This window comes from Hypomesus transpacificus, chromosome 6 (assembly GCF_021917145.1).
Source record: "Hypomesus transpacificus isolate Combined female chromosome 6, fHypTra1, whole genome shotgun sequence".
Lineage (NCBI taxonomy): Eukaryota > Metazoa > Chordata > Actinopteri > Osmeriformes > Osmeridae > Hypomesus > Hypomesus transpacificus.
In genome coordinates, this window is record NC_061065.1 from 14,105,170 (window position 1) to 14,116,471 (window position 11,302).

At 44.7% G+C, this 11,302-nt stretch overlaps 1 protein-coding gene across 2 annotated transcripts; it reads left to right on the plus strand.

Annotated features, from left to right (window-relative positions):
* The first annotated feature begins 2,770 nt into the window (after positions 1–2,770).
* On the plus strand, positions 2,771–6,081 carry LOC124468976 (bifunctional protein GlmU-like). 2 transcript variants are annotated; one of them, XM_047022044.1, is made up of 3 exons: positions 2,771–2,998; positions 5,139–5,324; positions 5,726–6,081. In XM_047022044.1, exons 1-3 carry the CDS (start codon positions 2,996–2,998, stop codon positions 5,966–5,968), a joined length of 432 nt encoding a protein of 143 aa, XP_046878000.1. In that variant the 5' UTR covers positions 2,771–2,995; the 3' UTR covers positions 5,969–6,081. The 2 variants fall into 2 exon arrangements, with proteins under 2 accessions (XP_046878000.1, XP_046877999.1); XM_047022043.1 differs by lacking the exon at positions 2,771–2,998 and adding an exon at positions 4,724–4,798 and having other exon boundaries at positions 5,726–6,045.
* Positions 6,082–11,302: the final 5,221 nt, after the last annotated feature.

Genomic DNA, 11,302 nt, shown 5'->3' on the forward strand with positions numbered 1-11,302 from the left:
CATGTTACCGGGACTTGCTAATCCCCAGGAGCAGAGAGGACTGTGGGAAAGGTGTTCCTCCAAGGCCCACAGTGATTAGCAGCTCTCTGGGCCTCAGCATGGAGCAGCACCAACATGTGGAGCGGGTGTGGACCAGGTGACAGCAGCTGAGCACGCCTGCGTGGGAGAACTCCCCTCAGAGGGCGTCTTTCAGCAGTCACTCGGTGGCATCACTCGATGAAAACCCAATTATCGGCCTGTTTTTCTTCCAGCTGCCCTGTGCGGCTATTTGCCACGGGAAAGATGCATTACGTAGATAGCCGTCAAGTTGGTTTGTTTGTTTCTGTGTTGTCGTAGCCATGTGGTTTCGGTTTTGCCTTTTGGTCCTTGTCCACCCAGGTTCACACTTGCTGACAATGTCATGACTCATGTGGCATTACTGGAGGTATTGCCCCCAGATACCAAACTGCATTCATGCTGCTTTCTCGGCTCCCTTCTTTCAAATAGCTTCAAGCGATGCCCTGGGCAGACAAGCGAGGGTCCTCAATCCAATTGCATTTGTCTCAAGAGGAGAGGGAAGAGAGAAGGGAAGGAGGAGAAGGGACTAGGAGAGGAGGATACTAGGGAAGGAGGAGAGGGGACTAGGGAAGGAGGAGAGGAGACTAGGAAAGGAGGATACTAGGGAAGGAGGAGAGGGGACTAGGGAAGGAGGAGAGGAGACTAGGAAAAGAGGAGAGGGGACTAGGCAAGGAGGAGAGGAGACAGGGAGAGTGGATGTGGTAGCATTGAGGTGTTTGCAGGCCTGGCAAGGAGCCATAAAGCTCCCAACTGACCCCAGCTCTTATCTCTGCCTGCTGTGTGCTGTGTTTCAGCCTCCAGCCTCAGGACCCATCTGCCTCTGCCTCCACCCGTCTGCACAAATCAGGCTGTTTAAACATGGGCCCGCTTTACTGCTCTCCTCTGTAAATACCTGCCACGTTCTGCCGTGGCCCACCTGGAAAATCAATCAATCCCACAAGCACTCTTTGTAAACAGCAGCTCGGAGCAGAAATCACTTTGTCTCGTTTTTTTTACAGGCCGTCGTTTTTCAGAGAAGAAGTGAATAAGCAGGATTTTCAGTTCAGTGAGGGAAGACAACTGTTTAGCGTTGGCAGGAGAGATCGCTTTCACCACATCGGTAGCTGTATTTTGAACCCCAAAACACGGTTCCGTCAAAATGATTTAAAATGCACGGTTGTTTATGTTGCGGAACATCCAATCGTTTGTTCCGTTTTTTTTCTTCTCCTTTTAATCAAAAAGGCTAACCTCTTCTGCGAGAGCATGATGTTATGTGGAGCGGATGGGTCCCATTTGATTTCAATGAGCGGCATTTTTCTGCTGCTGGGTGTTTTGTAGCATTGAGTTAGGAGAAGCGGCTTAAGTGGCCTTGGGGGAGTGTGAGTGGCAGACAGTCTTTTTGTACCATTTCTTGTATCTGTCAACCACTCCTATGAGCACTCCTCTCCTAGCTCATCAATAGAATGACTCACCTGGCCTCACAAAACAATTTCTCTGACTGAAAATATCGCATAGCAGTCTTTCTGTATTTTTGTTGACAGGATATATAAGAACCCTTCCCCCTGTTATTAAAAAAAAAAAAACACCACAGATGACCCTCCCCTTTCTAGGTTACAATTTATTCATGTGGCAGATATATTTACAAATTATACAAAGACTATGCACAGTCAGCTTCCAGAACATGCTGTGGCACCTCAGGTCTTGAATTATTTAAAAATTACCTGTTAGAAGCTATTAACAGTAGATTGTTATTGGCAAATGTTCCACAACATGTTCTGTTTGCTGTGATAACTAAAAAGTACCCTCACAATCATAGCCACGATGTTTGTTTTGGTTTTGTGTACCATTGAATAGTCATTTCTTGCGAAAACCTTTGGCGTGTTTAGATTAGCATTCAGCCAGACAAGAGCGAGAGTCAGATCTCTGTTTCCAATCCTTATTACACCATTACTTCCTGTTTCAGACACGCTAAGGTCACCTCAGGATACTGTAAAAAAGCCGCAGCCCAGGTGTCGGCAAGCAAAACTTGTCTTGTGTCATGAAAATGTAGATAATGAGAAAAAAAGAGTAAGAAAAAAGTATTCAGAGTAAAATTATGTTTCAGATTTATAATAGGTCTAACTCACATTTGACTAAACATGACTGTCCAAGTGTTTTTACTTTTTCCTTCATTTCTTTAATCAGAGCGCCATCTAGGGCCTATAAGGTGTGTTACATGACAGAACCCAAGAATCATAGGGGTTAAGGTGTTCTCATTATCCAGCTAGAATATTTACATAGGCCTACATTCTTACCAGCATTTATATGAAGAGAACTTCTATTTCAAATGTATTTGATTCTGTATAGCATTGAGGACAAACATACAACTTTAATCTTAACACCAGTAAAAGGTCAGCCCTTCTATGCTGACGTTTAAATAGTTAAATAGTCTAAAAATAGCCTAGTTGGTTTGATATTTTTACAATTATTGTTATTTTTCCGTCAGTCAATGTAATTTCCATCATGACATAAGATCAACAAAGAACTTGCAGACTACTATTTACTTGTATTAAAACGTTGTTTTCATATTCAGATGTTTTTCTAGAAAAGTTTCAATGAAATTAAAGAAGTCGATGGGAGGTGTAAGTTTGTTTAATTATTAATAACTTGTTAAATATTTATTTAGCGCCCAAATTGGAATGTAAGCTTTTCAACAGCAGGTGGCAGTATAGGCCAGTTCGAAGTCAGACCCGACATTCGGGACAATTTTACCTTTGCTGTCTGCTCTATTGAGCCTTTTGGTTCAGATTTGTCCCCTGAATTGTGAACACTTTCATAATCAGAGTTCCAGTCATTAGGCTACTAATACTCGTTGTATCCTACTATCTGGTTTGAAAATAAAATCTAGTGTGTAACTGTTCAAAGACACGTGTCACTCGTCGTGGTATCGTCCTCAAAGTAAACATATCGTCGTCTGGATATGGTAAGTTTCTAATGTATTGAGTTTATAAAACGTTTTACAACAGTCTGATTCCGCGCATATCTATGCAATTTGTATAAGACTGGATATACTTTTCGGATATCTCGCACCCTTATTTTTTTCATGTGAAAGTCAGACTGAGTGTTTACTAATAACACTTTTGCAGTTGACACCCAAACACGTACATTGTCCTAATGTAAATTTTGTCGGAAAATATTTACATATAGCTTGTAGAATTACCATAGTTTTACCCAGGGGCGAATCTAGGTTCCCACTTTTGGGGGGGCTAAGCCCCTATATAAAAACTATTATTTTTCCTGTGACCCAGCAAAACTAGGGGGGTCTGGGGGCATGTACCCCCAGAAGAATTCTTTGAAAATATCGTTTTAAATAGTACCCTCTAGTGGGTTTTAAGAAGAGAAATTAACAAATGTAGATAAAAAAAATAAAACATAAAAATACATAATTTTGGGGTTTTATTTTTTTGCTACACCCATGGTTTTACCCCAAGCTGTAAAAGCCTATGACGTGAGATACTTACCACCCGATAGACGTTACATCTATCGAGTCTTTATGAATCATTCAACAACAACAAAATACCCCATGACGTTGCAACGGAAGTGGAGTAATCCGTTTTTATGTTCTTTTTAAAGTTGTTTTTGTTCCATGGAAATGTAACTATTGTCAATGTTTGTAGTCTTTACATAATCAAGTACACTACAACCACTCGCTGACATTTGTTCACATGAAATATTTGGATTGTCGCGATCACCCGGTTACACAAGTGTTTATTTGTGGTGATACACGAGAGAGAATTTGGGGTAGATGAGCAAGAGACGCACCAGAGAGGTGCTTCACAGAGGGGCGATAATTACGTGCTTTCACTGCCTGCAGTCATCAGGGGCCTCTCTCCTCAACACTGTTCTGTGATAAGGCAGAAAGACAGTTCAGAGCCAGGTTACAATCACTGTTGTTGTTTCAACAAAAGCACCCTTTCCACGTGTTTGAAGCCGTTTATGTCAAACCAAGAATGTGTCAAATCAAAAGGCAGACCTGTGAACCGTGGTCTGTTTGTTTGATCTCATCCACAACATCTCTCTGACAATGGTCATGTTTCGAATGCGTCAGGTCGCATTGCTCAAGCAAACAGACTCTGCCGACATCTATCAGGATTTTGTTTCTTCTTCCATAAAGAGAGTTATGGATTTGGAGGTCTTCGAGGTGGTTAGCTAGATTTGCGTGTGTCAGGGGACCACGTCTTCACTGCGGGTTATGGGGTCAGACTCGTATTTAGTTAGCCGTGATGATCCTGTTAAGGCTATGAATGGACCACCATCTAAGCGAGTGTGTCTTTCACAGCCCACCCCTCTCCCCTCCTCCCCTGTCTCTCTTCTCTACCTCTCTTCCTTTTTGCCCAGGATGTGAACTGTGATTAATTGACTTACAGAGGGGCTCAACGACTCTCCCCAATGACATGGCCACAGCCAGCCAGGCCTACACCAATAGAGTCCCGCGTCCATAGAGAGAGGGAGAGGGAGAGAGGAAGGGATTGGAGGACTTTTTGGGGCTTACAATGCTACAGCTGGCTCCTGGGGCAGGACCCAGGGCTGAAAAGCCAAGCCTCCAGGTGGCTCATGGGGCTTTGGTCTGTTCAGTGTTGGATAACCTCCCATTTGCGAGATGATCATCGACGAGCATGCTGAAGTGATGTAGGATGAACTGGGAGCCGTTCAAGGAGTACGCTTTCCAGACCCTGGCCTGGTTTTTGCTGGAGGGATGGTTGTCTTGTCTCATTTGCACATGGTAAACATGCTGTCACCTAGCCCCTCCTTTTTGTTTGGGCTGTCTCTGGTCCAATAGGATTGGGCCTTGACTGTGCCAGTGTCATGTACCTGTAATGTAGCACCAACTCTCTGTGTCTCTCTCCCTACTTCCCTACCCTTTGTGCCCTCCCTCTCTCTTCCTATCTCTCTCTCACACACTCCCTCCCACCCTCTCTCTGCCTCTCTCCCTTTCCCTTGTTCTCTCCCTCCATCTCTACATCCCTCTCTCTGCCTCCTTCTCTTTCTCACTTTCCCTCCCTCCCTACCTACCTCCCCCTTTCCTCCCTCCCTCCCTCTCCCCCCCCCCCCCTTTCTCCCAGGAGTCCTCAGGTTCCTCCCTCAGGGTCCATGCCCTGCGTCTGGGCCCGGGTCAGGAGCTGCTGAGCAGCCTGCTGGCATTGGTGGAGGAGAGAGGCCTCAGAGCGCCGTTCATTATCACCTGCGTGGGCAGCGTAACCAAGGCAACGCTCCGGCTGGCAAATGCCACCACGGAGAATACCAATGAGGTATTGGCCGGGCCCAACCGTTAGTTTGCAGGCATGCCTGTGCTGACGCTACGGTTGGCTGCTCTGAACAAAAAAGGAGGGTTGTCACTTACTCCGTGTTTAGTACCCACAGGGGGTTTGGGCTGGGAAGGGAGGTTTACTGTATCATTGAGGCAATACATTTGAAAACTGGACCTTTAAATCTGTTCATAGAATATATTGGCGTTTGTGTGTGATGCCTTGTGTGTCAATGATTTTTTAAACTTGCCGGAATTAAAGACTTACAAGGTTGACCCCTTATGTGTTTTTTGGAAGTTGTATTAAACCCCTTAGGTACATTGTCAAGTTCTTCCGTGGTATCCCCAGTGCCGTACAGCAATGTGGGATCCCGAAAAACCGGCGTCCCTCTTTCCTTCTGTCAGGTGGTCCACCTCCAGGAGCGTTTTGAGATTGTGTCCCTGGTCGGTACGCTGAACAAGGAAGCCCACTTGCACGTCTGCCTGGCTGACAAGGACGGGAGGACAGTGGGGGGCCACGTGCTCGGTGACCTGGAGGTGTTCACCACGGCCGAGGTGCTCGTCGGCGAAGCCTCCGACCTACACTTTGACAGAGAAATGGACGATCGCACGGGCTACCCAGAGCTGGTTATCAAGCCACGCTCTTAGAAGCACTGGAGGTAGTTGTTGGATTTCACGGCAATCTTAGTGTATCCAAGAGAAAGAGAGATAAAAGTATCCCGCTGTGCTTGACAACTCAATAAATGGAAACTGTTTTTATTTTTCTCATAGTATTGTTATTGGTATTTGGGATGTAGTCTTTTGCAGCCCACATGCTTCCCCTACTATCATGCTCTTTGTACACTTCACCAGTACACACACACACACACACACACACTCAGACTGACACACTGGACACTGACACACTTCGCTAAAAACAGGACCCTGGAGAGAGCTGACGATCTCATCCAATATGTTGACGTGCATAATAGTAGGTGGAAGAGCCAACCAGAGAAGCCCTCTGTTGTGTTGTGGCGTCTCTGTTTCCACATGTAGACTTCACTATGGTTCTTTGTCTCACAGTGAAAGGGAAAGGAAAACGCACCCATTTCACAGTAATTAAATAGATATTCTACCACCTATTGTTCCCCATCCTCAGCTAATGTGAACAGACGCCCCCCAAATTCTGGACCGCGGAGCGCCTTTTGTACCTTAACACTTTCCGCAGAACAGATGACTAATGATGTAACACCCAACAGCTGTGGGGGAAACTGTTTCCATAAAAAAGAAGAAGAAAAAAAAGAAGCTTGTCCCTTTTGCGGAGCAACCAATGAGAGCGTCTCTCCCGGTCTGCAAGTGTTCCGCTAATAGATGTTTAACTAAACCCCGTCTTTTCAAACGCTCTGACCCCCTGGTTGCTGGGAAACAATGGGAGAACTCCCGAAGGATTACCAGTGACCTCCACACCGCCTGGAAGAAAGGAGCCTGTGCTCCGCTGTCTTGCAAACAGAGGGCGGGAGCTATATGGTGATGGGAGGGGCCAGGGGAGTGGTAACAACCTTTTGATGGAGCAGTGTTCGCATAGACAGGCTCTAATTGGGCCCCATGCCTTGCTCCGACCGAGGACCAGCCAGTTAGAGACAACTTTCATCACTCATTCAAGCTGGGTGCACGCACGCACACGCGCGCGTCTGTGAATGTTTGGGTTTCGAGAAAGAGAAAAAAAGAGTGAGAAAGTAAGGGGAGGGAGAAAGAGAAGGCCACATTGTTAAAATGCGTGCCGTCAACTCTGTTTTATGCACTGTGAGTGTTCTCTCTTTCTCTCTCTCTGCTGTCCTTAGTCTCCTCTTTGCCTTCATGCCCGTGGTGTTGAAAGCATACCTGTACATGAAGTGTTTGGCTACTGAGTGAGAGGTGCATGAAATTGTTTAACCGATTTGAGTTGATGATGACTCATGGAGTCAACTGCATGTAATACTCAGTACTACAATACATTAACAAACTGCTCCTTAAGCTCCCTGATGCGCTTGCAGACTGGACATGTTTAGATTCATTTAGAAATCTGCACGCTCGTCTTTCATAGAGGTAAAATTACAAGTCCAATGTCAAAATGTTAAACATTGACTATGGTCCATTTTCAGGATGTGGAAATGGCCATTACTTTGCCCTGTATGGTTTTTAAAAACAAGTGAGACAGATAGCAAACTTTAAGACATAACACATGCAAGTACCATGGAGACATGATTCTGACACTGACGAACCTTCAGCCAGAAGGAAAATTACAAATTATAAGTTATTCATGACCAGTTGACAAGGGACATAATCAATGTGATTCAATTCAAATTTATAATTGACTACTATGTTCGAGGATGGTGCAATGCTTTCAAATGTGTACAAATGTTTCACTTTCTTTTTTACAGTCATATAGAGTTCACATAAAATATATACCTGTTGGCTAAAACATATTGCCAAAAAGGGACTAAGACTCGACTTGGATACTTGCTGCCTGAAGGGAATATGTAAAAAAACAACACCTGTGAACATCTGTTTAACACAAGAGTTTGCTATTAAGGGATGCTGTGCATCGCCGACTGCACCTCCTGGGCTCTCGGTGCATGTGTGACAGGGCGTCAGAACCTTGCTGACATGCAGCACTGTACATTGAGCGAAAAGGTGGAGTTTGTGTGTCATCTGCTAATGTAAAAAAAAAAGTGTGTGCCTTACTTTAGCAGCCAACGAACGGCCACACATTTGACATCGACCCAACACACACACACACACTCTCACAAACTCCTAGGGCATCATGCAGATCCATTTTTGCTGTACGCGCAGGAGAGGCTAAGCCTGGAGTGGCCATTGAAATGAGCCAGAGCATCACTTACCTCCAGGCTCCTGGTGCTTTCAGCTCTGAGGGGGCATGGTGGAGTGGCTGTGCCCCCCTCTTCCCCCGTCTCCTACCCTCAACTCCCCCTCGCTTTGGGTCGAAATGCTAATACTGTCCTCGTATCACTTATATCTATACACCTGACATGCCGTTGGTGGATAAACAAAGGTGGGCTTTTGTTGTGTACATTATTTGGAGTGTGAATGATTTCTGGCATCAAAGAATTCTTTCGAGTTGATTTTCCACAAATATGAAGACTGCAAAAAGTCTTGTCCAAAGCTAGATTCAGCCCATTGGAACCTCAATCCATGAAAGCGGCTTAGAAGGGAGAAGATCAGTTTTGGTGTAGTAATAAAGGATTGTGTTTTCGAAAGATGACACCAATAATTATGATTATGATGATTGCGTTTGTGCTATTAATGCTTAGAAGCCATCAGCCCACATACCGCCGGGCAGTAGCCCAATCCAGAGTGGACAGAAAGGATTTCCGCGGCATCTTTGTGCTTTTGTTTTGATCTGTTTACACAGCGTGGTGGCCGAGCGCGTTGGTGGTCCACCCCGTAGCCCCGTGGGGGGGGCGGGTTGGTTGTTTTTTACCCATACTGCTAAGCAGCTCAAAGTCCTCTTTTATAGCAAACGAGGACACATGCACCGTTTCTGATTTCTATTGTCTATTAGGGGTTTGTGAGCCTTGTTCTGCCTAAGGTGTGGTCTCACATCCGCCTCATCGTCTTCCATCGGCTCTTTGTGGTCGTGGCAGATAGCCGTCCTTTTGGTTTGATCTCACTTTGTATTGTTGTTTGACGCTTTGCCTTTGACGTGTGTTCCACATCAGGGAGACGACGAGGCATGTTTGTCATCTAACGCTGCTGCGCCTCCTCGGCCAACAGACATGCCGCAATGACACGTCTCTCTTTACATCTCTCCCATCAGAGGGAGAGGTGGGAGGAAGAGATGCGTGTGAGTGTGTGTGCATACATGATTGGTTGTGTCTCCGTGTGTGTCCGTGTGTGTGTGTGTGTTGGCAGTACATTGGTGTGTTTGACTTTTCAATGTAAATTCCCTGATTTAGGTGGCTTGGGGTGGACCTCCTCTTTACTCTGTCCGTTAGTGAGGATTACAGGCTGCTCTGTGTGCTGGCATTTCACTGTGTTGTCCAGCAACATACCAACCATTCACCAGCACACCACCTTTCCCTCTTTTCCCATTAATAGTGACATGAGGACGACTGAAGCTAGTTGAGGCACTGATAGATAAGGGTAAAGTGATAAGTACAATACAATGGATCGACCTGCCACAACCGGCATTGATGAACCACCTTCTCTGCAATGTTAACTGGACAAAGGTTACCTTACCGTTGGTAAGATAATGTTGTGAGCTTTCGCGAGCGTAGTGGAGTAAATCAAATTTAAAATATGTTAAATGAGAGCTTAACACTTTGACCTGTTTTTTTCTACACCATTGGAAGTGTACTTAAAATGGAATGATTTTGTATTTTCAGATTTTTTTAAATTATATAATACTTCTTGAGGAACTTTAATATATGTAACTATGTTTGTACTTATACTTTGTAAGTATACTTAATATTATATAGTATAATTTTTTGTCACATGGGTTATCTGCTTTGAAAGGTGGAACCGTCTCTCTCACACGCTCTCTTACTCACTGTGCCTCTCCTTGTCTCTCTCTCTCTCTCTCTCTCTCTCTCTCTCTCTCTCTCTCTCTCTTAAACATACAGGCACGGAATGACATTTTGCAGAGGAGTCCATTGTTCTAATACAATGAGAGATAAACTTGACCTAGGAGGCATAAAACAGGGCTAGAACAGGATAGAGCACTACACACTAAACGCTTTTGAGAGTCTCCTGAATCGGTCTTTCTGTTTCTGAGCTTACACTAATGACCCAATGTACCTGTTAAATAAATATAGCATTTTGCTTCAGATATCATTTGTGTATTGGCATAGATTAAATTCAGTAGTACCATCTATATTTGTAATAACTCATCTTGAGTTCAATACGCTCCAGACGCCGGGTAGCACGGCACTGACCTTGTTAAACTCATCAACTGCTGATGTATCAAATGTGTTCTTTCCGGAAACGTGGTGTGGCCTGTTCCCCCGGACAAGGATCTTTATCTTTGAGACAAAGAATAGCTTTGTTGCTTTTCAAACTGAATAATTACATTCATTCTGTTTTTATTGAGGATGGGGAGAGTAAGTCATTTGTGGACAATCTTCATTTGTGTTGCTGCACCATCATTTATCCAAACTGACACCATTCCACTAAGGGTGTATTATTTAGTTCCATCATTCACTACACTAAAAACAAATGACCATCCGCAACGCCCCTCCGCCCCCCCCCCCCTCCTCGGTCTTGTTTGGGAACAGATTGATTAAGAAGGGAGTACATTCTCCCTTCCTGACTACACAGTTGTGCTAATGAGTCATTTAAGAGTGTCATTACATTTGAAGGATCTCTCACAGATCCATGGCAGGGACGCAAAAATCTCTGCAATAAAACCCCTTTTCCAGTTCCATGTTTTAAGAGGCAGCAGTGTCTGTCACATCAGTGTGGGCTGATGATTAGAGTGGAGGGTTCTGAGTGAGGGGAGCTGGAATAATTTGGGTGGAGGGGTACATACTGTATGAAAAGCTTTTGGTGTGTCAAATGCACAAAGTGTCTTTTTCCTCAAATGTTCTCAGGCAGAATTGGCATTTTGTGTCCATATTGTAGTGTTACCATTTCTGTTCATCGGAAATCGGTTGTGACTGTAGATTTATTGTTTTGTGTACAGCACATAACAGAACATCACGTTAAAGTGCGAGAACATTTTTCTTGTATGTAAGTTGTTATTGTTTGTTACCTTTTATGTGCATTACCTGTATGTGTACACGTGTGTGTGTACGTGTGTGTGTGGGTACACACAATCATTGTGTGTAGGTTTAGATTCACGTGCATGTGTTCCAGAAGCAGATCAGTTCCGAGCTCTCCCATTTGGCTGGCGTTTTCTCATTAGTGACTTTCTCCCATTTGAAAGCTTTTGTCCCCGAAACCACATTAGCGCGTAATGAGCCTTTTTCGACAGCGCGGGGTCAGGCTCGCTAGCTGTGCTCGGCT